Here is a 27837-nt window from a genome sequence, read left to right as displayed (position 1 = left end):
CTGTTTTTACAGCGCGTGCCTACGGCTGTGGTGTAAATACTCCTACTATGGCTGGTTGCAAACCACCAATGCAACGGCCACTTCAGAGTTTCAAACAGGCTCTGTTATTATGCAGACCTCCAGGAAGGGTGCAGGGTGCTGGGGGTGGGTATGCCCTGTGAGACATTGTAGGGAGGGGGTCATAGGAAGCCTCTCAGATAAAGCGATGCCTGAGCAGAGACCTGGAGGCAGAAGCAAAAGTCATTAACCTAAATCCAGAAATAGCCACAGAAACAAATTATCATTCTTCATGCATTAGAAAACTTGACTGCTCAAAGGAGATGACACGTAGCTCAATTAAAAAAAAAAAAAAGGCTGGTAAAAGGGGAAAGATTTACATGATCTGAAGAGAAAGAATTCACTTGAATTATACAAGTGAAAATGGAAGTGTTGGATTGGCAAATGTCATGTTACCTACATTTTTACAACAATAAAATTAAAACTGGCTAGGCTATTATTAATACTCTTATAGTATAATTATTATTAGCAGTTGTTGTTATTATTGTTAGTTGCTATCATGGATTGAATTGTGTCCCCACAAAAAAATTATGTGGGAGCCCTAACCCCTGTACCTGTAAATGTGATCCTGTTTGGAAATAGGAGTCCTCTCTATGTTATGGATTGAATTGTGCCCCCCAAAAAATATGTGTCAACTTGGCTAGGCCATGACTCCCAGTATTGTGTGGTTGTCCACCATTTTGTGATCTGATGTGATTATCCCATGTGCTGTAAATCCTAACCTCTATGCTGTTAATGATGCAGGATTCGAGGCAGTTATGTTAATGAGGCAGGACTCAATCTACAGGATTAAGTTGTATCTTGAGTCAATCTCTTTTGAGCTATAAAAGGGAGAATCCAGCAGAGAGACAGAGGGACCTCATTACCACCAAGAATGAAGAACCAGGAGCAGAGCGTGTCCTTTGGACCCGGGGTCCCTATGCTGAGAAGCTCCTAGACCAGGGGAAGATTGATGACAAGGACCTTCCTCAGAGCCGACAGAGACAGAAAGCCTGCCCCTGGAGCTGGCACCCCAAATTTGGACTTCTAGCCTCCTAGACTGTTAGAGAATAAATTTCCACTTGTGGTGTTTCTGTTATGGCAGCCCTAGAGAACTAAGACAGTTGCCATCTAGGTCACGACAACTCCATGCACAGTAGAAGACAGCGTCTCCTGGTCCTTTGCCATCTTCAGGATCATGGGCGTGCTCAAGTCCATTGCCTCAGTCACTGTGTATTTTGAGTGTCTTCCAACCTAAGGGGCTCATCTTCCAGAACTATATCAGACAACATTCTGTTGGGTTCCCTAGGGTTTTCATTAGCTAATTTTCAGAAGTAGATGGCCTGGCCTTTCTTGCTAGACTGTCTGGTCTGGAAGCTCCACTGAAACCTGTCCACCACGGGTAACCCTGCATATTTGAAAAGCCATTGGTGTAGCTTCTGGTATCACAGCAACACACAAGCCGACACAGTACGACAATCTGGAAGACGGGGGCGGATTGCCAACAGTAATAACTCTTATTTTTGAGTGGTCTCTTAGAGCCAGGCATAGTGCTGAGCGCTTTCTTCACAAGTAGGTCAAGAATTAGCATGAGGACCTGTGGGAATCAGTATTTATGTTTCAGAGAAGTAAAATGGCTTACCCAAACTCACTCAGCTGCTAAGAAGCAGAGCACGGACTCGACCTTGGTCTTGCTGACTCTTGAGTTCATGTTGTAATCATCATGTCACGCAAAATTATCTGGGAAAGGAAAAATATCGAGCTGTAAAAAGTGAAAGAAAAATGATGGAGCTTTCAAATATGCCAGATGATGACTTCATGACCCCGCACGTTATTGTAAATTCCAGGCATCGATTTATTCATTGATTCAGTAAATATTTATTCGGTCTCACTGTAGGTGAGAGAAAAGGAGCCCTGGTGGCACAGTGGTTAAGCACTCGGCTGCTAACCAAAAGGTTGGCAGTCTGAACCCACCAGCTGCTAGGTGGCAGAAAGATGTGGCGGTGTGCTTCCATAAAGATTACAGCCTTGGAAACCCCATGGAACAGTTCTACTCTGTCCTATGGGGTTGCTATGAGTTGGAATCGACTCAACGGCAACAGGTTTGGTTTTTTTTGGTTGGTTTGGTACGTGAGAAACGCGATAGTTCTGGGTGCCGTTTAGACCTGTATTTTAAGTCCCCCTCTCCTTTTTTTAATTTTGAACTATATATAAATTTTCATTTTTAGAATCAGGTTTTTTATTTTTTTAGCTCTGTCAGAAGAGATTAAACAGAGTCAGAATTGGAAAATAAAGTATATTTTAAAATAAACCATGGACTTGGTCCACAGGCTCCCCGGAACCTGTGTCCGTGTAAAGCAGCCTCATTATTTTTAACGTATCCGTTTCCCTGGCCCTGTCTTCTTCCTTTTTCCCATGTTCGTCGTCTGAGAAAGCCCAGCAGTGAGACTGATTAACCATGAGCCGGAGGCCGCTCGAGGCCTTGGGAGCCAGGCGCCGCCCGGAGGACCCCTGAGACGAGAAGTCAGGCCCCTGGAACATCGGGACCCCCAGCCTGCGCCGTCCCACTGCGTCTGCTTCCCTCCGCGGTTTCAGACTTTGAAAGCCAAGGGCATGTGAACTGCATCTGAAAAAGAGTACAAGAGTATTTTAGAAGCCAGCTTTTGGCACATGAGCACCTGCTCCCCAAATGTCAGGAAAAAGGAGGAGTCAGCAGAAGAGCAAGGTGGGCTGCTGACCGAGACAGTGCTGCTCTGCTTCAGAAAAACAGCCCCTACCCACTGCTCCCCACCGCCTGTCCCTTTGAAGCAGAACTTGAGAGGAACGCGGGGTTTTCCAGGACAGGTCCAAGTGGGCCTCTGGGGTAGTTGTCCTCTGGAGCTCATTAAAATTGGGTTCATTTGTCTCCTTTGGCCTCTTTAACTGAAAGACCCCCGTGAGGGAGGGACTTCCTCTGAGCCCCCCACCCCCAGCTCTCATAACAGGGCCGACACATAGTTGTTGTTGCTGGGTACAGTCGAGTCATTTTCAACTCATAGCAACTTCGTGTGACAGAACCGAACTGCCCCATAGGGTGTTCTAGGCTGGAATCTTTACGGGAGCAGATCGCCAGGTCTTTCTTTCATGCAGCCACTGGGTGGGTTTGAACCATCAACTTTTTGGTTAGCAGCCGAGCACTGAAGCATTGTGTTATCAGAGCTCCTTCTGGGCACACAGTAGGTGCTCAGTAAATATTTTTGAATGAATGAATGCATTAGTGAATGAATGAATTGGAAGGGGCCCTACAGACCCACTCCATCCCCCACCCCAAGTTCGGACGAGTTCATGCTTAGTGGGTGTGGGCAGAATAATGTTCCCCAAAGTGTCTATGTCCTAATCCCCAGAACCTGGAATACTTCAGGTTGCATGGCAAAGGGGGATTAAAGTTGCAGATCAAATGAAGTTCACTAATCAGCTGCCCTGGAGATGGGGGGATGATCCTGGATGATCTAAGTGAGCCCCATCTAATCACCAGTTGCCATGGCGTTGACTCTGACTCATGGCAACCCCATGTATCAGAGTAGAACTGTGCTCCATAAGGTTTTCAGCGGCTGCTTTTTTGGAAGTAGGTGGCCAGGCTTTTCTTCCGAGGTGCCTCTGGGTGGACTCAAACCTCCAACCTTTCATTTGGTAGCCAAGTGTGTTCACCGTTTGCACCACCCAGGGACTCCAATGTAGTCACAAAGGTCCTTAAATGTGGAAGAGGAAGGCATAAAAGTCAGAGAAGGAGACGTGATGACAGAAGCAGAGGTTGGAGTGATGGGAGGAGAGGGCCATGAGCCAAGGTATGTTGGCGGCCGCTAGAAGCTGGAAAAGGCAAGAAAGGAACCAGCCTTGCCAACACCTTAATTTTAGCACGGTGAGACCCATTTTGGACTTCTGACATCCAAACTGTAAAGATAATAAACTTAAGCCACTAAATTTGTAGTCATTTGTTACAGCCACAATAGGAAATTAAAGCAGGTGTATTAGTTTCTCATGGCTGCTGTAACAAAGTACTGGCAGTCTCCAACTTACGACGTCTTCGAGTTTCGACAAACGACACTTCCAACCATCCATTTTCTGTTTTGTCCATCTTATCGTTAGTAATATGTACTACATACAACGTTGCAGTGCGTAATTTGCTGATGTCATCATATCTGTAAATTTATCTGTAATGTTTCCAACCCCCAAAGACAAACCCCATTGCCACAGAGTCAATTCCAACTTATAGGAAATAAAGACCAGATTTATAAAGATACTGATAATCAAAGGCAATAATAATGAAAACTTTAAGAAAATGAGGTATTCGACTTACATCAGAACCAACGCTTATGATAGAGTTGTTGGACCAGAGTCCTACTGTGAGTCAGGGACTACCTGTACCACAAACTGATGGCTTATAAGAGCAGAAATGCATTGTCTCACAGTTCTGGAGGCCAGGGGTCCAAGATCAGGGTGTCGGCTGTGTTGATTCCTGAGGCTCTGAGGGAGCATCTCTTCCTGCCTTTATCCTAACTTCTCGTGGCTGCCAGTGATCCCTGGTGTTCCTTGACTGGTAGACATATCACGCCAACCTCCGCCTCCGTCTTCATGTGGCCTTATTCCCTGTCTCTCTGTCTCTTCTCTTTTATAAGGATGCCACTCGGATGGGATTAAGACCCTCCCTACTCCAGTGTGACCTCATGTTAACCTAACTGGTGACACCTTCAAAGACCCTATTTCCAAGAAGTTTGCATTCACAGGTACCAAGGGTTAGGACTTGGTCATATCTTCTCAGTGGACACAGCTCATCCCCCACCGTAGGTATTATGGGGAAAAGCAGTTCCTTCAATGTGGGACAGGTACTAATCCAGCACCTGCAGCCTTTCACCAGTTCCATGCGCCAGGAGTGCGGCCCTTTATAAGTCAGGCCCAGGCCTGCCCTCAGGGGCTCACAGTTTGGGGGAGCCTGGATTAGCCAAGATGAATAGATTTCTTCATAGCACATCTTCTCAGAGGCTAACGAACACAATAAAGGAGCCCTGGTGGTGCAACAGTTAAGCGCTCGGCTGCTAACCAAAAGGTTGGCGGTTCGAACTCACCCGGTGGCTCCGTGGGAGAAAGACCTGGTGAACGGCTTCCATAAGTATCACAGCCTAGCAAATCCTATGGGGCAGTTCTGCTCTGTCATACGAGGTTGTTGTGAGTCAGACATGGCTCGACAGCACACAACAACAATGTGCACAATGAATGCCCAAGAAGCGAGGGCAGAACACAGCCTTCCCCAAACCGATGTGACCCCAGAACCCTTTGGGTGGGGCAGGAGAAGTGTTTCTGGCCCCCTTGCCGCTGTCCAGGGGCTCCCCATGGTCCCTTGTTTTCCTCCAGGACAGAGTTGGACCCGGAGTCACGATGGCCAAGTAGCAGCAGTACCAGGCCTTGGGGAGGTTGGCTTTTGTTCTGTTCTGGTGTAAGCGTCATGGCCTTGTGCTCAGGCTGCAAGACTACCCCCCTTGGAAGAGCTCACCTTATTTTAAGACATGCCAAATATTTAAACCATCGCAAGATGGCTTGAGATAATAAAGGCTCTGTTAATGAATTCAGGTGGAACTTTTCTGCCACGAATCTGCGTCAATTGTACGTCTGTTATGTCTCTATCCCAGGCAGGAGCAGAGTAACCAGGAAGCAAGGTAGACACTGGTTTACATTAAACCAGGTACATATGGCCTTATTTGTGTTTACTTACTCATCTGTGGTGAACAATTTTACATAAAAGGTGTGGTGAGAAACAGGTGAAATTGTTCACCACGGATGAGTAAGTATGCACAAGTGAGCCCGGGTGTCCCCTGTTTATTGGGTAATCCGGCCCTGATCCCAGGCTATCTGTGATCTCAGGTCAGAGAAAAGGACTGCTGACAGGGAAGAAGGAGGAAAACTGGCCCAAGGTTAATGTTTGTGCTTTAAATTTGGGGGAAGGGAGGGGATCATTGAACAGAGCCTCAACAAGAGAATGCGACACATTGGTACTATTCAGGAGTGTTTGGGTGAGAGCGACAGAAAACCTAAGTCCAGCTTCAGGCATAGCTGGATCCAGGTACCCAAACAATATCACCAGAGCTCCATCTTTCTCCGTTTCATGGCTCTGCTGTCCTTTGTGTTGAGTCCACTCTCAGGACAACTCTGTTCTGGTGGCAGATGACAGGAGCTCTTTGCCTCCACCCTGTGCAGCCCCAGGGGATGGAGACCATTTGCCTTCTAGGCCCTCCAGCAGGACCTCCAGGTGGGCTCTTATTGTCAGTCACCATGAGCTGGAGGATGCTGTGCTGTGGCTGGCCAGAAGCTGACCGCTGTCCCTGAACCTCATGGACTGGGAGACAATGATGAGTGGTCTCTTAAGGAAAACTGGGGTGCCAAGAGCAACCTTGGGAGTGGACGCTGGGCACAGGACGCTCACCCACTGTGCTGATCCCACCCCATAGAGAACAGCTCCATTTCAAGGACCTCATCAATGGTGACCTGAAAGCCATGATGGCTCAGAGGCAGCAAGTCTGATAGTGGGCCTGAGCTGGGAGCTTCACAGGCTCCATCAGCTTTCATCCCCACAGCAACCCTGGGAGCTCCGTGTTCCTGCTTATCTGTCCAGTTCACAGATGAGTACACTAAGGCTTGGAGACATTCTGACTTCTCAAGGCCACCATCTGAGACTTGAACCAGGTCTGTCCCCCCAGGATCCCACATTCATAGCTACTTCAATCAGCGGCCACTGTTAGCGCCTCTGCTGAGATGTGTCTATCCTGAACAGTCACGATGTACAGATGTCCAAGCTCATTGGACAGGCAGGGCTGAGCTAAGTGGGTCATGTGGTGGCCAGAACTGCCTCCACTGCAGAGCCTAGCCCTAACAAGCGTCACTTGACCTGTATATGGGTAGGCTTATCTGCTTCTGCTGTTGACTGTGAGCTCATTGAGGCAGGGACCCTGAGGGGCTGCCCATTGCCCCCTACAGAAGCCTCCAGAAGGCAACAGGAAAGCTCTGCCAAGTGAGAGAAGGGACAGACAAGCACAGGGACGCAGTATCGAAATACTGGGCAACAACAACAATAGAAGAGCACCAATAGATCCATCAAAGCAATTCTGAGGGTCTAAGTCAGAGGGGAAAGACAAATAAAAGAAAGACCTGTCCCTGGCTGTCAGGAACCCTGGGCAGGCTGGAGTAATGTTCTAAAGCCCAGCTTTGGCATCAGACCCAAGTTCCACGCCCAGCTCTTCTCCTCACCAGGGGATGACCTGGAGCAAATCTCTTCCCCTCTCTGCACCTCAGGCCACTCATCCAAACCTGGGCATGTTACAGCACATCCAGCCTACAAGGTTGTTGTAGGATTAAGCAGTAACATCCACAATCTGAGCGTCTGTGCTGGCATGTAGGAGGACATGATATCCGCTATGATGATAACGAGCATGATGATGATGGCAATGAGGGTAATGATGATGAGGAGGAGGACAATGACAACAATGGAGATGATGATGACAATTATGATGATGATGACGAAGTTGACAATGAGGAGGATGACAATGACAACAAGGGGGATGATGATGACGATGAGGAGGAGGAGGAGGACAATGACAACAGGAATGATGGTGATGACAATGCAGATATGATGACAATGAGGAGGAGGAGGACAATGACAACAACAGGGATGATGATGACAATTATGAGGATGAGAATAACAATGACAACAATAGGGATGATGGTGATGTCAATGATGATGACAATGATAATGAAGATGATGGTGAAAATGAGGAGGAGGAGGACAACAGGGATGATGATGATGATGAAGATGATGGTGAAAATGATGATGAGGAGGAGGAGGACAGGGATGATGATGATGATGAAGATGATGGTGAAAATGATGAGGAGGAGGAGGACAACAGGGATGATGATGATGATGAAGATGATGGTGAAAATGAGGAGGAGGAGGACAACAGGGATGATGATGATGATGATGATGAAGATGGTGAAAATGATGATGAAGAGGAGGACAACAGGGATGATGATGATGATAATGAAGATGATGGTGAAAATGATGATGAGGAGGAGGACAACAGGGTTGATGATGATGATGATGATAATGAGCATGATGGTGATGAAAAAGATGACGATGATGATGACAATAATGAAGATGATGAAGATTACAATGAAGATGATGATGACAGTGATAATGAAAATGATGATGATGATGACGATGACAAAGATAGGAAGGTGATGACAACAATGCCAATGATGATGATGACAATAAGGATGATGATTATGATGATGAAGATGATAATAAGGATGATGACAATGGTTATGATGATGATGACAATGGTTATGATGATGATGACAGTGGTATGAAGATATTGATGACAATGACAATGATGATTATGGTGACAATAAGGATGATGACAATGATAATGATGAGGAGGTTGATGGTGAGTGTGATGATGATTGCGTGATATCCTTCTTTCCAAAACATCATGCCCTCCCCTCATCCAGGACCCTGCTCAAATGTCACCTCCTGAGCGAGGCATCTCCTGGCTCCTCTGTGTCTGATAGCAACACCCCCTAACCACACCCCATCAGACACTTTCTAGACACTTCTCCAGCTTTGTTTGTCTTCATAACACTCATCCCTCCCAAACAAGATGGTACAATGCATGGTTTCTATTGTCTGTCTTCCCACTCACTTGTGAGCCTCATGGAGGCGGGGACTCTGTTTCTCCAGCACATGAACAATGCCTTGCACACAGTTGGCCCATGGTTTGCAGCTGAATGAACAGCAGTTGCCATTCCTGTTACTGCTGATCTAGAAAGTAAGACATTGCTGGAAATAACAACAAAGAGAGTTCTCCCAGGATGCCCTATTGTGGTCCCACCTGCAGGGGGAGGGGCAACTCACACGAATGCTTGGGATGCAGGCCAAGCGTCAGCCCTCCTGAGTAACAGGAAAGGCTGAAAGAGTGCTCACCTTCAGTTGAAAGTAGTTAAATGCCCACTGTTGCTGCACATTTTTAAATGCAGTTTTAAGCGCACTATGAAAATCTCATCCCTGCACAATGTCATCTTGGCGTTGTGTTATTTTAAGTCATTTGGTTTTGATGTCTGTGTTTTTCATTCGTATTTAAAATAATTAAGTTAAATATATCCGTGGGGTATTTTTTTAAAATAGAAGACATTTTCTTTTTGTTATCTTAAAAAATAGATTATTTAATTAAAAATGAAGGTATGCCAACCACCCTCAGAAGAAATATGTCTGAATAAACAACCCCATTTACCAAAGACAGACGCTGATATGTTTTAAAATCTTGTTGTTGTCATTAGGCGCCATCAAGTCGGTTCCGACTCATAGCGACCCCAAGCACAACAGAATGAAACCCTGCCCAGTGCCATCCTCACAATCATTGCTGTATTCGAGCCCATTGTTGCAGCCACTGTGTCAATCCATCTCACTGAGGGTCTTCCTCTTTTTCGCTGACCCTCTACTTTACCAAGCATGATGTCCTTTTCCAGGGACTGGTCCCTCCTGATAACATGTCCAAAGTACACAAGATGAAGTCTCACCATCCTCTCTTTTAATGAGCATTCTGGATGTACTTCTTCCAAGACAGATTTGTTTGTTCTTCTGGCAGTGCATGGTATATTCAATATTCTTTGCCAACACCATAATTCAAAGGCATCATTTCTTCTTTGATCTTCTTTATTCATGGTCCAGCTTTTGCATGCATATGAGGAGATTTAAAATCTATCAGGTATAAAAAAGAAGTGTCTTTAAAGACAGGTCTGTCACATTTAAGCCCTAACTTTTGATAATCAACAGACGGTGCCTGGATTTTGAGTGTTTATTTTACCAGCGACTGTTTAGATCTTTTCCCCTCCCCACCTCACCCATTATCTTTCCCTTTTCTCGTCTTCAAAATGCTGACCTGAGATTAAGGGCAGGTGTGTGTGCCCCTGCGCCCTCATGTGGGGTGTGTGTGTGTACAATGAACATATGTGCAGAGGCTCCGTGTCCGAGGCCAGCTGGAGCCCATCAGGCCCCTCTTCTTTGCCTTAGTTTGGGGTGTTGTGAAAGTTTGCAAAATATAATAAGATCCAGAATTTAGTCAAGTTGCAAATCCTTACTTAGTGCACCTCCTAATCACACCCCATCAGACACTTTCTAGGCACTTTCCCGGCTTTGTTTCTCTTTATAACAGTCATCCCTTCCAAACAAGACCATACAACGCATGGCTTGTATTGTCTGTCTTCCCACTAACTCCAACTCATAGTGACCCTATAGGACAGAGTAGAACTGCTCCATAGGGTTTCCAAAGAGCGCCTGGTGGATTCAAACTGCCGACCTTCTGGTTAGCAGCTGAAGTCTTAACCTTACTTAGTGCAGTCACAGAATTTAAAGTAAAAAAAGAAATGGATGGGTGGATGGGTGGGTAGGTAGGTAAGTTCCATTGAGTCAACTCCAACTCGTGGTGACCTTACGTACAACAGAATGAAACGCTGCCTGGTTCTGCATCATCCTCACAACCACTGACGTGTTTGAGTCCATTGTTGCAGTTATTGTGCTGATCCATCCCACAGGATGGCTGGATGGATGGATAGATGAGTGGGTGAGTAGGTGGGTGGGTGGATGGATGAATGGATGGATGGATGGGCGGGTAGATGGGTGGGCAGATGGGTGGGGTGGATGGATGGATAGATGGGTGGGGTGGATGGATGGATGGTTGGATGGGTGGATGGATGGATGGATGGATGGATAGATGGATGGATGGATGAGTGGGTGGGTGGATGAGTGGGTGGGTGGATGAGTGGGTGGGTGGATGAGTGGGTGGGTGGATGAGTGAATGGATCTCACAGCCATGCTCATTTGTTTACATAATGAGTGTATGGCTATTTTTGTGCTACAACGGCTGAGTTGAGTCACTGTGACAAAGATAACATACACAGACATGCAACCCACGCAGTCACACTGGGTCCCATACTCAGAAGGACTCCACGCTTGGTTTAGTCCTCTGCTGTCACCATCTTGAAATTCTTTAAAAATCTTTAATGAAGGGCCCTGCATTTTTGTTCTGCACTGAGCCCCCCAGTCACGTAGCCAGTCCTGTCTGTATAGCTCACAAAGCCTAAATATTTACTATTTGGCCCTTTACAGAAAAAGCTGGCCAATCTCTGGTCTAGAAAATAAGACATGCACCCCACTAAGGACAAATTCCAGTCGGAAAGTGTCAGTGTAGTCTGAGGGCCAGGCATGGTGTCTCGGGAGCTCAGGGGGCAGAGAAATCCCTTCTAGCTCAGGACACCAGAAAGCTTCAAGGCATGGCATCTGCTGCAGCCCCTGGTGCTTGAGGTATCCAGAGGTGGGGGTGGGGGCGGGGGCAAGTGGAAGCTTGGACAGCACCACCCACCTCACCAGAAGAGTTGACTTTTCTTTCCTGATCAGTGCAAAATATGTCCAAAGTCAACATAAATTATTCATCCTAAAAGAAAGAGGGAGCAATTACGCATTGATTTTTATCCACCTCCCCTGGCCTTTACTTACTGTAGCGGCCACAATCTGGGGTGGCCCCCACTGCAGGAAAGCGCCAGCTCAGGGCACGGACACGGACAAAGGTTACACATCAGAAGGGGAAATATTGAGAAGATGAGCACAGAGTGATGACATTCTTACCAAAGTGCACACACAGTGAGAGGTTAGAGCTTCAGCACAACCAATTGTTAAAATAATGGGGCTTTTGCATCTACTGGGAATATTTGCTGAATTGACAAAAGTCCTGTTCTCACTGCATCCAAGACCAGAAAGGGACAGAGTCACAAGATCTAGAGCCCACACCTTCCTCTCTGCACTCCACATAGTCTGATGTTGGGTCCCTGGTGGAGCTCAAGGCTCTTGGACACTCTCATGGCTGACCCCCCTTCTCTCTGCCTGGGAGATGTAAGCCCAAATAGTAGCAATGACACCTAAATAATAGCAATAGTTATTTATGTAAGTACTATCAGAACAGGGATTTTTGTCTGTTTTGATAGCTGTTATGTACCCAGCCAGCAACTATAACAGACCCAAGCATACAGAGGTTCTCAATGGAAATTTGTTGAAAGAACATTCGTTTCCGTCTTCCTCCTTCTCCATCAGTGTAGGATGCTGAAGGAATTTTTTTTAAACCTGACCTTTTTCAAGAAAAAGGAACATGGAACTTCTCCACTCATTCCTGTTATGTCCCTGTTATAAATAAAATGGATGGGTCTTTAATTTCTCTTTTTAAAAATTTGCCAAGACACCAGTAGCACTGAGCACCCTAGTTACTCAGATATTGGCTTCTAAATATCATTCTCCACTAAAAGGAATCAGGGTTCCTTGGAGAAATGGCTGATCCCAGGGCCGAGCCAGGGGAAGCACCGATGGGACTGGAGCGTCACCTGGCCCCAGAAAGTAAGGAAGTGGTCAAGGATGGTGACAGCATATCAAAAGGACACAGGAGAGGACCTGTGCTTCTGACCATGATGGAGTATCAGGGATCGGCTTCCTCTTTCAACAACTAGACAGCCAGACAAAATATATGAAGTAATGGCTTTCAAACGTTGAACAACAGGCAGCTTGGGACTGAGGTTCCTGAGAAAAGGGACGAAAATAAGGTAATCCTTGTGAAAATGGCCCAATCTTCCTACCTAGAAGACGTGCTCATGCTGCAGGTGTCTTAGTTACCTAGAGCTGCCATAACACAAACACCACAGGTGGGTGGCTTTCAAGAGCAGAAGCTGATTGTCTCACAGTTCAGGAGGCTGGAAGTTGGAATTCAGGACGTGGCTCTAGGACGAGGTCTAGGATCTATTCCAGCTTCTAGAAGCTGCTGGAAGTCCTCGTAGATGCATCTGTCTCCTTTGTCTGTCTTCCTCTTCTCCCTGTGTGTGTTTCTGCTTTTTGTATAACTCAGAAGTGATTAGGTTTAGAACCCACCCTACTCTGGTATGCCCTACTTAACATAATGAAGAAAACCCTATTTCCAAACAAGATCATATTTACAAGTATAAAACCCCATTGTTGTCAAGTAGATTCTGACTCATGGTGACCCCATGTGTTACAGAATAAAACTGAGCTCCATAAGGTTTTCTTGGCTGCAATCTCTATGGAAGCAGACTGCCAGGCCTTTCTTCCTTCCATGGCACTGCTGGGTGGGTTCAGACTGCCAACCTTTAGGTTAAAGGTTGAGCACAAACCTTTTCACCACCCAAGAACCTATTTACAGGTATAAAACCGAAAACCAAACCCGTTGCCATCAAGTCAGTTCCCAGCCATAGCGACCCTATAGGATGGAGTAGAACTAACTGCCGCATAGAGTTTCAAGGAGCGGCTGGTGGATTCGAACTGCCTGCCTTTTGGTTAGCAGCCGAGCTCTTAACCACTGCTCCACCAGGGCTCCATTTACAGGTACAGGGGCCAGGATTTCAACACATATTTTGGGGTGACACAATTCAATCCACAACAGCAGCTCAATGAGGGGACCCCAGACAGAGGCCAGCTGTCTCTCTGAGTTGAGGATATGAAGATCAGAGTTCAAGGAGGCCCAACCTTCCTTAAGAGAGCACAAGCTAGCAGGAACGAGGCCAAGACTTGATAGACTATGAAGAAGATGAAAAAAGAGATGAAAGAATTCTTCCCTGCAGTTGTGGTAGGAAAAAAAAAGACCAAAGAAGGACTTTTTATGAAGAATAATTTCTGTTTACATTTTGGATCTCTGAAGACTTTCTTTTCAACTGAAAACAAAAAGAGAAAAGACAAGATTTTCTGCACAATTGTTTGTACAGTAATGACGTTTTTCTTTTGTCATTCAGCAGCCCCATGACACTCTTTACAATAATTTTGATGATTATGTAAGAAATAGCACAACAGGTAAGCGCTCGGCTGCTAACCAAAAGGTCCACGGTTCGAACCCACCCAGTGGTTCCATGGAAGATCTGTCAATCTGCTGCTGGAAAGGTTACAGCTTAGGAAACTATGGGGTAGTCCTACTCTGTCACATGAGGTCACTATGTGTCGGAATTGACTCTGCAGCACCTAGCAACAATATAATAAAATCCGCGTCATAACAAAAGACCCAGAAAACCTCAGAAATGAAGGAATCAGCCTTGAATAGAGCAGTGCCCCCGGGTGTAAAAATGCAGAAAGACCTGCCTTTTTACCCGAGACACAGCCAGAAGAAGAAAAGAACCAAACCCACTGCCGTCGAGTTGATTCCAATTCACAGTGACCCTATAGGGCAGAGTAGAACTGCCCCATAGAGTTTCCAAGGAGCACCTGGTGGCTTTCAACTGCTGACTTTCATGGTTAGCAGCTGTAGCTCTTGCAGCTCTTAACCACTACTCCACCAGGGTTTCCAGAAGAAGAAAAGGGGGAAGGGAATTTCCCCTGAAGTCTGGGGATTTTACGAGCCCTACTTAACAGGCAGTTACAGGCAGTTTCTGGCTGGTCTGACACTTTTTGAAACAAATTGTATCTTTGTGGAGCAAATGTTTTAAATAATAACCAAAGGCAGATTCCGGATAGGCCCCAGCTCACAGGATTCTCCTACATCGAATCTAGGTAACCAAATTAAAAATAAAATAACTTTTCCAAATATTTTGGTGAAAATAGAAACTTTCCGTTTTATGAGATATTATTTTTGTCTTCCATCTGTACTCAAAGTAAAACAAAATATTAAGGCTTAATTCCATTTTATTTCAACTGTTTAACTTTGCCCCTGAACTTTTAGATAAACATTTACCAAATGGATGAACTGGTGGATTCGAATTTTTGAAACATAGTAAACACTTTCCTATTTAATAATCTATCTAGTTTCTATAAACTGTATCAATTTATTAGATGTTTTAGCTTCTCTTAAGGTTGAATAAAGTTTAAGGTTCATGCAGAATTTCTTTTTTTTTTTTTTTTTAGGAGGAGTTTTATCTTCTTTTCTTCCCCATCTTGCTTCACAAGTGGCCGTGGGCGCCCTCTCTGCTTGCGTTATTACGTCTTCCAGGTTAGGCAATGCTGGGGTGTGATTGGCTGTGAGACGGAGGGTCAGGCAATCCAAGCCTGAACTTGATTTTGTCCTGGGTTTGCTGGTTGCGGTTACAGTTTCCTCTCTCCGTCTGTGTGTGCATCTCTGTGTGCATGTCTCTCTGTCTCTGTGGGTCTCTTTCTCTGTCTCTCTCAGTCCCTTCCTCTCTCCCTGCCTCCCCCGTGTGTATCTCTGTCTGCCTCTCTCTGTCTCTGTCACTCTCTCTATCTCTCTGCCTCTCTATCTCTGTGTGTATATCTCTCGGTGTCTCTCTTCCTTTCTGTCTCTGCATGTGTGTCTCTGTGTGTCTCTCTCTCTTCCTCTCTGTCTCTGACTTTTTGTCTGTCTTTGTCTCTGCTGTATGTCCCTGTGTCTGTGTCTCTCTCTTCCTCTTGTCTCTCTTTCTGTCTCTCTCTGTGTGTCTCTCTATCTGTGTGTATCTCTCTCTTCTTCTCTGTCTCTCTGTCTCTGTGTGTGTCTCTCTGTATCTCTCTCTGTGTCTTTTTGTCTCTGTCTCTGTGTATGTCTCTGTGTGTGTGCCTCTCTTCCTCTCTCTGTCTCTTTCTGTCTCTATCTCTATCTTTTTCTTTGTCTCTGTCTCTGAATGTCTGTCTGTGTCTCTGTGTGTGTGTCTCTGTGTCTTTCTTTGTTTCTGTCTCTCTGTATGTCTGTCTGTGTCTCTGTGTGTGTCTCTCTCTGTGTCTCTCTTTCTGTCTCTATCTCTATCTTTTTCTTTGTCTCTGTCTCTGTCTGTCTGTATCTCTGTGTGTGTCTCTCTCTCTGTGTCTTTCTTTGTCTCTGTCTCTGTATGTCTCTGTGTCTCTGTGTGTGTCTCTCTCTGTGTCTTTCTTTGTCTCTGTCTCTCTCTGTATGTCTCTGTCTGTGTCTCTGTGTGTGTGTCTCTCTCTCTCTGTGTCTCTCTGTCTCTATCTCTATCTTTTTCTTTGTCTCTGTCTCTGTATGTCTCTGTGTCTCTGTGTGTGTGTCTCTCTCTGTGTGTCTTTCTTTGTCTCTGTCTCTCTCTGTGTATGTCTCTGTGTGCCTCTCTCTATGTCTCTCCATACGCTCCACCCGGCAGTGGTTCACAGGTGCAGATGCCGTTACCTTTCGAACCACCAGGTGCTGTTCCATGCACGCTGAAGACCTCGGCCAGCTTGGCTGTTGGTTTCTGCTCACCAGGAAATTACATCTCTGGAGACCTGGCCACCCTCCAGAAGGTGGACAGATGAGATTCGGGGACTTGCTTGCCAGCGGGAACAGGTTCTTCCTGAATGCCAAGGACTCTGTCCTGTGAGCACCTGGGCACATGCCCCTCAGAGGAGCCGGATGTGTTTTATTCCTGAACCATGACCGTTTCTCCCAGCAGGCACCCCAAGGATGGGTTTCCAGTAAATTATTCTGGGAACTGGCTTCGGCACCTGGGAGGTGAAAACCCAGGATCTTTACTACCAAAAGCCCAGCTCAGTGGGGTGAGCCCTGACCTGCTGTGAAGTGGGGTCGGGGCCTTGGTCCGCTGCCCTGCTCCCTCCCTGCCTTCCTCGCAGCCCAGTGGGGCGCAGGAACACAGGTTGGTATCCCAGCCACGGGCTGTGGCTCTGCGGTTGGCTGACCAGTTTCAAATCCTGACTGTTTACACCTGGATGACCTCCACTTCTCTGCTCCTCGATTTCCTCGTCTGTTAAATGGAGGTAGTAACAGCCTTTGCCGCAAAAGGTTGTCGTGAAGATTAAACAACAGACGTAAGGTGTGATGGGGGCCATGTACATAGCTGGTATAGAATACATGGTAGTTCATTCATTTATTCATGCTGCAAGTGGCGTGATGAGTACCTCCTACGTTCCACTTGTCACTGTTCTGGGTGCTGGGGGTGGATTTTTTAAATATCAGTCATGATTTTCCTCACGAGGTAAATGCTTGAAGGTAATGGTGGGAATAACTATCCCAGGAAGTGAAGGAATCAATGAGTGAATGATTGAATGAATGAGCAGTATATCCACCCAACCAGTTGCTGTTGCATTGATTTTGACTCATGGCGACCCCATGTGTGTCAGAGTAGAATTGTGCTCCAGAGGATTTCAATGGCTGATTTTTCAGAAGTAGATTGCCAAGCCTTTCTTCCGAGGTGCCTCTTGGTGGACTCAAACTTCCAGCCTTTCAGTCAGCAGCAGAGCACTTAACCGTTCGCACCACCCAGGGACTCCTATGTCTACCTAAACCAAACCAAACTGAACCCACTGTTGAGTCGATTCTGACTCACAGCAACCCTATAGGACAGAGTAGAATAGCCCAATAGGGTTTCCAAGGAGCAGCTGGTGGATTTGAACTGCCAGCCCTTCAGTTAGCAGCTGAGCTCTTAACTGGTGTACCACCAGGGCTCTAAAGTCCACCTAGTCAGCTACAAACGTACGTGCTATTTGTTTTTTAAGTCACGGTTGTGGGGCCCTGGGATGCTTTAGGAATGACCCCTCCATCCCTGGAGGGGAGAGAGTGCTGTCTGGGAAATGTACTTGGATGTTGCCTGGTGAGCTTCCTCCTGGCACAGAGCCTTCACCTGGGATCCCTAGTGTTACATGGTGACAAAACTAGACTAATCTGCAAATGCACGTTCCAGCGGAGGTTTCAGTGTGATGACTGTTGACGGAGAGGGAGTCCCTGGATGGTGTAAAATGGTGAACCCACTCTGCTGCTAACCGAAAGGTTGCAGGTTCGAGTCCACCCAGAGGCACCTTGGAAGAAAGGCCTGGCAATCTACCTCCAAAGACTCCGCCATTGGAAACCCTGTGGAGCACAGTTCTACTCTGACACTCATAGAGTCACTGAGAGTCAGAATCGACTTGATGGTAACTGGTGGTGGTGGTGTTGACACAGAAATTCTGGGAAACTCGGCTGCAGGGCTGAGTGGCCAGGAGCCTCGTCCTCATGACTGAGGCAGCTGCAAATGTTGTTCCACTGCCCTGCTTCTTCCGTGTCTCAGGCCATTGTTCCTGGTGTCCTTTCACATGAACCTTCTTCCTCTGTCCCTGATCAGCCCCCCAGCTGGGCCACACATCTCCTCCTTCCTGGAGCCTCCCCTGACTCTCGCCCCCCCCCCACCCTGTACTTCTCCCCTTTGTTTGACGCCCGACATCCCAAAGTGCCACAGTGCTGGCGTCGGCGTCTTGCCTGGGGATTGCTGCCCTTGTTTGTGCTTAAACGAATTCCTTCCTGAAGGTCACAGTTCTTTCTCCCCTTGGCGCACAGTTAACTTTAAACAGCAGAAAAGAGGTAGTATTGGGAGGTAGGAGACCTGGCTTTGAATTCTGGTGCTGCCATCCACTAGCTGTGTGACCTTGGTCAAGTTCGTTCACATCACTGAGCCTTGGTTTCCTCGTCTATAAAATGTGGATAATAGCAGAGTTAGCGGGGACAGCTAAAAGAGAAGATGTCTTTGAAAGTTCTTATGAGGATAGAGGAATAATGTAACTGTATTGGTAAATCAAATAAATGATAACCAGTGCCAGCATCCACTGGACTGGGGTGAGGTCCGTGAACCTGCCATTATTGTATAACTTTCTGCAAACTTTTTTTTTTTTTAATTGAAGTAAAGCAGACATTTATAAAAGCTCACAGATGGTGAGTTCATAGCTTGGTGGATTTTTCCAAAGTGAACTATTTGACAATTACCACCCAGATCTAGCTAGAGAACATTATCTGCTCCCCTAAAGCATGCTTCGTGATGACCCCCCACTCATGGACTATCTCTTTGTCCATCACCATGAATTCAATTGGTGTCTTTAAACTTGATGCAATCTTGCCATTTTTGCTCAACATTTCATCTGTGAGATTCCTTCAGGTTATTGCATCTAGTAACTGTTTTGTTCATTTTCACTGCTCTCGATTTCCTTGCCTAAGCATACCACAATTCGCCTGTGTGTGCATACTTGAGCTGCATGGGGCTACTCTGAATAATGCTGCTGTGAACACCCTTGTACTTGTCTTTTGGCGAATGCTTGAACTTCTGTTGGGTTTCTACCTGTGAGCGGAATTGCTGGGTCCTAGCACATGCTTACGTTCAGCTTCACCAGTTAGTGCCCGACAGTTTTCTAAAGTGGTTGCACCGAATAGAACTTATATCAGTAGTGTGTGAGCTGTTCGGTGACGACTTTGTCCCTGACCCTTCGTATTGTCAGGTGTGGGCTTTTTGGGTTGATTTGGTTTTGCTCTTGGCCACTCTGGTGAGTGGATCATGGTAGCTCTTTCTGGTTTTATCTTGTGTTCCTCTGAGGGCTAATGAAGTTGATCACCACTTCATATGTATATGGGCCATTTGGAAAGTCTCTTTTGGGACATGCTTGTACAAGTTGTTTTTTTTTTTTTTTTTTTTTAATTGGGTTGTCTTTTTTACTCATCTGTTAAACTTACTTCTATATTTCAAATACAAGTCCTGTGTGATATATATGTATTGCAAATATCTTCTACTCTGTGGCTTACATTTTCGCTTACTTAATGGTGTCTTTTGATTGACAAAGATTCTTAATTTTAATGAGTCTAATTTATCCATCTTTCCTTTATGATTAACTCTTTTCTGTGTCCTGTTTAAGAAGTGTTTGTCCATCCCAAGCTCATGAATATAGTCACTTGTGGGATCTTCTAGAAGCTTTCTACCTTTCGTAACTGGAACTGACTCTGTGTGGGATGAGGTAGGTGGCCATGGTTCATCTTTCTCCTCATGACTGTCAGTTGATTCTGCACCGTTTATTGAAAAGACTCTCCTTTCCCCACTGCCTTGCAGTGGCATTTTTGTGGTAAATCAAATGACCATATATATGTGGGTCTGTTTCTGGACTCTCTGCTTTGCTCCTTTTGTCCATTTACCTATTTCGCACTAATGCTTGTTGTTAGCTGCCGACAAGTTGGCCCCCAACTCATGGTGACCCTGGGCACAAAGGAAGGAATGCACTGCCTGGTCCTGCGCTGTCTCCATAATCGGTTGCAGGTCGGACCGTTGTGATTCGTAGGGTTTTCATTGGCTGATATTTGGAAGTAGAACACCAGGCTTTTCTTCTCAGCTCGTCTTAGTCTGGAAGCGCCTCTGAAACCTGCTTAACATCATAGCAACATGCAAGCCTCCACTGCCAGATGGGTGGTGGCTGCACTGACCAGGAATTGAACTGGGGTCTCTCACATGGAAAATGAGAATTCTACCTGAACCACTAATGCCTGCACTAATACTACACTGTTTTCATTACTGTAGCTTGGTAAATCTTGATGTCAGATAGTATAAGTCTTCTAACTGTTTTTTCCCACCTCAAGCCTGTCTGTACTATTTTTGGCCCTTTGTATTTCCATGTAAATTTTAGTATCAGCTTGTCAAGTGTCCCCACTCCCCCCGCCTCACACACACCTCTTGGGATTTTGATTGGGATCAAATTGAATTTGTATATCAATTTAGGGGATAACGGGTAGCCATTGAGTCTTCTAATTCGTGAACATAGACTATTGCTTCCATTCATTTAGGTCTTTTTAAGTTTCTGTTAGTAACACTTTGTAGTTTTCTTTGTTGAGGTCATGCATATATTTTGTTTATTCTTACCCATACCCATGGCCGTCGAGTCAATTCCAACTCATAGCGACCCTATAGGACAGAGTAGAACTGCCTCATAGGGTTTCCAAGGAGTGGCTGGTGGATTTGAATTGCCAACCTTTTGGTTAGCAGCCTGAGAGTTTAACCACTGTGCCACCAGGGCTCCACCGTTTATTCTTATGTATTCAATTTTTTGGTGCTATCGAAGTGGCTTAAGTCTTTAAAATTTTGTTTGTTGCTAGTATATAGAAGAACAATTGACTTTTGAATATTAATCTTTTACCCAGTGACCTTGCCAAATCCATTTATTAATTCTAATTGTTTACCTGCAGATATTTCTGACTTTTCTCCATTCAAAACCATGCTGTCTGTGGATAATGTCTGTGAATAATCCATAGCTGGTTATTTATTTTTCTTGAGTTGGAGTCAACTGGATGGAACTAACAACAACAATGTCCTTTTCAGGTTATGCTGGTCTCATAAAATGAACTGGGAAGTATTCCCTCTTTATTCTTAAAAGAGTTTGTGGATGATTGGTGTTATTTCTTCTTGAAATGTTTAGAAAAATTCACCAGTGGGATCATACGGACCTAAAGTTCTCTTTGTAGAAAGAACTTTAATTATAAATGAAATTTATTTTGTAGATCTAAGACTACTTGGATTTATTATCTCTTCTTATAAAAATTTTGGGAACTTCATTTCATCTAAGTTTTCAAATTTATTTGCATAAAATTTATTCTTAATGTACTTGTATTCTCTTTTTAATATCTGTGGGATCTGTAGTGATGTCTGCCTTCTCATTCCTGTTATTGAAAACTTGTGTCTTCCTTCTTTTTTCCCTGGATATATGTTGCCAGAACTGCACTTAGGCCCTATTTTAAAGCTCTCCAGGTGAAACCATATCTATCTAGACCAGCATTTTAAAACACTGGACGAGACATTGAGCTTCCCTGGCGTAGGAAACTGTCATGGGCCAGAGTGTGCCAGGCACTATGTATTTGTTGAATGAAGGCAGGGGGAGGAGGAAAGGGGGCAGGGAACATTCAGTAGGAAAGCCAGAATTCCTAACTCCTCAGGAATCAGACCCTGTAATCCAATCAGAGCAATCCTGGCTTCTCCCTGGTGCAGCAACCAGTCGCCTTGCAGGAAGTCTGTGCATTTCTGAGTGATTTTTGCTTTTCTTAAAGATAAGGCTAAATTTACATTAATGCCAGTCTTACCACTCAGGAATTGCCCTTGGCTGGGAAGCTGAGCCTTCCCTGAGTGCCTTAGCCCCTATTTTCTTGGTGTCTCATTACACTCGATAAGGAAAATGCCTATTCTAGGAGCACCGTTGTGATACTCTAAAGAATAGGAATTCTGAATCCCACCCAGCCCATTCTGCATGACCCCATTTCTGAAGAAATACTACCTGGTCAAATCAAGTCTTTTTTTTCCTTCCTCTTTTGTTCATTTTTTGATGGATCAAAATCAGGTCACCCCAATACCAAGATATGACGTGGTGGTTGGGGTGGAGGTGGGTTCTGAATTGGCCCTAGAGGACACTCTCATCTCTCTTTTCCCATAGAATTGGGTCTTTCATCTCTGAGTCTCGTGCTCTCTTTCCTTCCCTCATTTTCTCTTTTTTCTTCTCTACTTTCCCTTTCTTTTCTTCAGTTCCTCTTTATCTGGAAAATGAAGGTTCCTCATACTTTGGAAGTGGGGATGGTGGCGAGGGGTGCATTCACTAACATCATCTTCCCCTGGTGTTCACAGGTTGTTTTTGCAATAGAATGTAGCTGAGAGGATTCTCTGGCCACATTCGAGGATTTATTGTTGCCTGTGAAGGGAGGAAGCTTATGAAATACCGGGCAGAGATCCTCCTGCACCCATCAGGCTCCCTAGATCATGCTGATGGGGCCGCAGGGGAAGATCTGGGCCTGAGGTAGGGGGTCTGAAAGCCCTCTGCCCTCCCCTCAGAGAGGAGCATGTGGCCCTCTCAGCCCCACCCCTACTCCCACCCCCACCCCCAGTGTTGGCTCTCTGGCTGACAGCAAAGTCCAGATGCTTATCTGAGGAACAGGTTTCTCTTACTCCCTGTGTGGCCCCTTGTGGGTCATAACCTTTACCTCCTTTGTTCTAGGGCCTGCTTTTGCTCAGGAGAGATTTTTTTAGATGGCCACCCTGGACTGAGGTAACCTTTCCAATTGCCTCCCCCACGCCAGGATCAGTCAGATGTGTGCACCCCCCACCCCCGGATGTGTTGGGGGAGAATCCGTCAGCCTGCCTCATGCTGGCCTCCAAAGTCAGGCAAGGGCTGGTCGGTCCAGGCCAGCCCAGGAACGAGCAGAGCAGGATAGAAAGATTTTCCTTGTTCCCGCTCCCCGCATACCTCTTCCTTCTTTCCTTTCCCTTTGCTGTGGGAAGGTCTTTCCCCTTCCCCTCACCTCCCAACCACGGATGCCTACAGGCCTGGTGCTGACTGCCCTGTTCACCTACCAAAATTCTTCAGGAGAAGAAAGCCACTTACACCTGGTCCGAGGTAGCACTACAGGAGGCAGGACTCCTGGGAAGAGGCCTGTCCTCAGTGATGGTCATTTGACTTTCTGGAAAGTTCCAGTCCACTATGTGAGGTAACAATGCTTTTAAAAGCCCCCTGGGACAATCCCTTCCACGTTGTGTCAAGGAGCCTTGGCAGCACAATGGTTAAGTGCTCACCTGCAAGTTGAATGGTAGGCGGTTCAAACCCACCAGCCACTCTGCCGGAGAAAGATGTGGCAGTCTGCTTCTGTACAGATTTACAGCCTTGGAAACCCCGTGGGGCAGTTCCACCTTGTCCTGTAGGGTCGTTGTGAGTCAGAATCGACTCCATGACACATAACAATACTGTGTCAGGGCCAAAGGTGTGTCGTATCTTCTCCCTCCTCACAATTCAATGGGGAGGGGAGGTGGCAGTGGCAGCTTTTGACCTTGCTACAGTGAATACCTTGGGTCTTTGAAATGGTTTGAAACATGGCATTTGATACTTTCAGGCAGGGTTGCTGGCCAACTCTCACCACCCTGAAGTCCCCCCGCAGCCCTGACCAAGGGAACCCAGAGGGCCAATCTGCCTCCGGGCCCGACACTGCCAGCTGGGCCCGTGGACACGTTAGTTCAGCTGAGGAAAACATCTGCTCACCTTGTAAAGAACAGGAGAAGGACCCACAATAAACATGAAGGAAGTGATTGGAAGTGACAGGAGGCCGTTTGCTGCTTTACATAGGCAACCCTGCTTTTAATGAGAAACACCACCAAAAACACAGGAAGGGTACCATCCACCCCACCAGGATGGCTATGATCAAAAAAACAGAAAACAGTGGGTGTTGGTGAGAATGTAGAGAAATTGGAACCCTTGTGCATTGCTGGTGGGAATGTGAAATGGTATAGCCGCTGTGGAAAACACTTAGGTGTTTCCTCGAAAAACTAAACATAGATCTACCATGTGGCCCAGCAATTCCACTCCTAGGTGCCTACCCAAAAGACTCGAAAGCAGGGACTCAAATGAATACTTGTTTGCCAATGTTCATTGCAACACCATTCACAGCAGCCAAAAGGTAGAAACAAACCTAAGCTTCCATCAACAGATGAATGCATACACAAAATGTGATCCAACCATACTATGGAATATTACTCAGCCATAAGGAGAAATGAAGTGCTGATACACGCTACAACATGGATGAACTTTGAACATTACATGCTGAGCCAAATAAGTCAGACACAAAAGGACAAATATTGTATGACCCCGCTTACGTGAAACATCTAGAATAAGAAAATGTGTAACCAAAAACAAACATACCAACCCACTACCATCAAGTCGATTCCAACCCTATAGGACAAAGTAGAAGCCTTATAGAGTTTCCAAGGCTATAAATCTCTACAGAAGCAGAGCCACTGGTAGTTTTGAACTGCCGACCTTCTAGTTAGCAGTTGATCACTTTAACCACTGCACCAGCAGGGCTCCTTATGGAAAATGTAGAGACCAAACTTTATGAGTGGTTTTCAAGGACAGGTAGGAAAAGGAAGGGGGAGTCTTTGCTGAAGGGGCACTGAGTTTCCATTTGGGCTGACGGAAAATTTGGAAACAGATGGTGGTGATAGTTATACAACATGGCGAACGTGATTAATGTCACTGAACTGCCCATGTGAAAATGTTGAAATGGCAAATGTTTTGCTACATGTATTTAAAAAGAAAAGAAAGCACTGATGCACATTATTTAAAATCTTCTGATTCATATGAAAACAGAGTCCCATTTGTCAAAGTGTCCTCGAGAGCCCACCAAACAGCCACCGATATCCCCTTTGTTGTGAGACCTCCCCGGCCACCGGTAGAAGTGGCCACCCCTGCTCCCCGGGCACTTCCGGTCCCCTCTACCTTCTTCCATTTTAACCCTTACACTCTTCTAATGCTCTGTGTAATCCACCATTTTCAGCTGTTGGCTGTCTGCCCCACTGTAGATTGTGTCTCTTTGCTCACCGCCGTATCCCTGGAGCCCAGGATTATGTCTGGCATGTAGAAGGTGCCCATTGAACATTTGTTGGGTGAACGAATGGCCTACAGCCCTTCCCAGCACCCCTCTCGGCCCCGTGTTCCTGCACTCCGCCTGCAGTCACGCCTGCCTCTTCCCGCTCCATCCAGGCCCTGGGTCTCCCTCACCTCCAGGCCTTCTGCCTCCTCGGTGGATGCCCCCTCTTCTTCCTGGCCTCAGCTGAGAAGCCACTTCCTCTGGGAAGCCTTCCAGAACCTACCGTGACCTTTCCCTCTCAGCCCTCCTGCACTCCTGGGACCTGTTGCTTTTCTGACTCCTGCAGTCACGTCCGTCTGCCTTCTTTTGTGTCCTTGGCTCGCGGCCCCATAGCTGCACAGAGTGGCACCCCCATACCCCCTGGCTTGCCCTATCCAGGCCTCCTCCTACTGGGAAAGCCCACCCTAACCTCTCCTCCCTGGGCAAAGCCTCTCAGCTTCCAGAAGACCTCATTTGCTCTGCTTGTTAATGGAGCTTTCATGGCGAGCTGGCCTCCAGAACTTTCCCCGGCAGCCCCACCAACCTGAAAATGTTAAGACAACAACTCCTTCCTCGCCCCTGGGAAGAACCTGTTTGTGGGGATTCCAGAGCCTCTTGTCACAAAGAGGCTCAGAGGTTGTTTGAGTCGGATAAAAATGGATCTGTCGGGAAACAGCGTTTACCGGGCCCGGTTCTGTGCTCGGCATGGGGCTAGAACTTGTGGAGGCTGACGAAATGCGTGTTATTCGCTCATTCTTCTGACAGATATTTTTGTGCGCTGATTGTGTGCCGGGCACTCCTAGGTGCTGAGAATACAGCAGAGAAAAAGACAGACGAGATCCCTACTTTCCTGGAGCGAAAAGACAGTAAGACAGGTAGCGGTGCGGCAGGCAAAGGAAGGGCCCAGGGGACAGGAGAGAGCCTATAACAAAGAGAATATTTTAATGATATGATTACACTGTTCAAAAGTGAAATAGCACAAGAATTTGACAGTGTAAACATATTACTGAAAAGCTGTCTCAATGGTTGAAATTTCTGACTTTCTGGTTTCCAAAGCTAAGTGCAGAATCAAAGATTTGAATTTGAATTTGAATCCTAAGATGCCACCCTCTGTCTACGTTCATTTTAAGTTTATAAATAATCTATCGGTTTTTCATAAGGGTTTATAGAGTTTACAAGTGGATGGATAATTCTTTCGTGCCTTTGTTGTTATTTCTTGATAGCGTTAAATTGTGAGAGATAACAAAGCTTGTAAGACTTCCATGGAAAAAAATAAAAAAGATGAGAGAGAGAGTTAAAGAATCCACTGCCTCCGAGAAGCTACAGTCCAGCTAAGAAAATAAATATAACTCTCCTGAGGCCGTCAGCAAACACTCGTTGAAACGCTGCAGAATCTACTGATGGGAAGTACAGATGGAAGGCCAAAAAAAAAAGAAGGATAACCAGTTGCCGTGGAGTCAACTCCCACTCATGGCACTCCTATGCATGTCAGAGGAGAACTGTGCTCCGCAGGGTTCTCAGTGTCTGATGTTTTGGAAGTAGATCACCAGGACTTTCTTCCGAGATACCTCTGGGTGGATTTGATCTTCCAACCTTTCACTTAACAGCCAAGCACATTAACAGTTTGCAGCACCAGGGACTTACCAAGGACAGGCCTGCTTTACTCTGATGAAATGTGGATGGAAAGGGATGGGGAATAGGTTCTGCTGAGAGAGAGGAGGAATTGGGAGCTTTATGAGCCTGGTGCTGAGGTCAGGAGGAAGACTTCTCCAAATAATGGAGAGGAAGTGGGTGATGAAGAAAACTGCAAGATGCTTGAGCTGAGAGTCCAATTGTGGAATAAAAATTAAATAAGTAAACTTTCTCTTCCAAGAGATTCTCCTACTGCTTCTTGTTGTTGGTAGGTGCCATCCAGTTGGTTCCGACTCATAGTGACCCCGTGTACAACAGAATGAAACACCGCCCGGTCCTGCGCCATCCTCACCGTTGTTGCTATGTTTGAGCCCATTGTTGCAGCCACTGTGTCAGTCCATCTCGATGAGGATCTTCCTCTTCTTTGCTGACCCTCTACTTTACCAAGCATGATGTCCTTCTCCAGGGACTGGTCCCTCCTGATAACATGTCCAAAGTACATGAGATGTAGTCTCGCCATCCTAGCCTCCAAGGAGCATTCTGGTTGTACTTCTTCCAAGACAGATGTGTTCATTCTTCTAACAGTTTATGGTATATTCAATATTCTTCACTGACACCGTAACTCAAAGGTATCAATTCTTCTGCGGTCTTCCTTATTCATTGTCCAGCTTTCACATGCATATAAGGCGATTGAAAATACCATGGCTTGAGTCAGGCGCACCTTAGTCCTCAAAGTGAAGTCTTTGCTTTTTAACACTTTGAAGAGTTCTTTTGCAGCAGATTTACCCAATGCTATGCAGCCTTTGATTTCTTGACTGCTGCTTCCACGGGCGTTGATTGTGAAATCCTTGACAAAGTCAATCTTTTCTCTGTTTATCATAGTGTTGCTTATTGAGCCAGTTGTGAGGATTTTTGTTTTCTTTGTGTTGAGGTGGAATCCATACTGAAGGCTGTAGTCTTTGATCTTCATCAGTAAGTGCTTCAAATTTTCTTTGCTTTCAGCAAGCAAGGTTGTGTCAGC

At 46.0% G+C, this 27837-nt stretch overlaps 1 protein-coding gene across 1 annotated transcript in view; it reads left to right on the top strand.

Moving 5' to 3' along the window:
* The first annotated feature begins 2706 nt into the window (after nt 1–2706).
* ANO1 (anoctamin 1) overlaps nt 2707–27837 on the top strand; it is a 144311-nt gene continuing 119180 nt past the window's right edge. The window contains 3 exon segments of the mRNA XM_012557644.1: nt 2707–2761; nt 7461–7673; nt 25988–26059. Of these exon segments, the coding sequence (XP_012413098.1) occupies nt 2707–2761; nt 7461–7673; nt 25988–26059 (340 nt within the window).

Source organism: Trichechus manatus, unplaced genomic scaffold (genome assembly GCF_000243295.1).
Source record: "Trichechus manatus latirostris isolate Lorelei unplaced genomic scaffold, TriManLat1.0 scaffold00113, whole genome shotgun sequence".
Lineage (NCBI taxonomy): Eukaryota > Metazoa > Chordata > Mammalia > Sirenia > Trichechidae > Trichechus > Trichechus manatus.
Note: the sequence above shows the minus strand (reverse complement) of the source record. Positions and strands in the feature narration are given on the sequence as shown.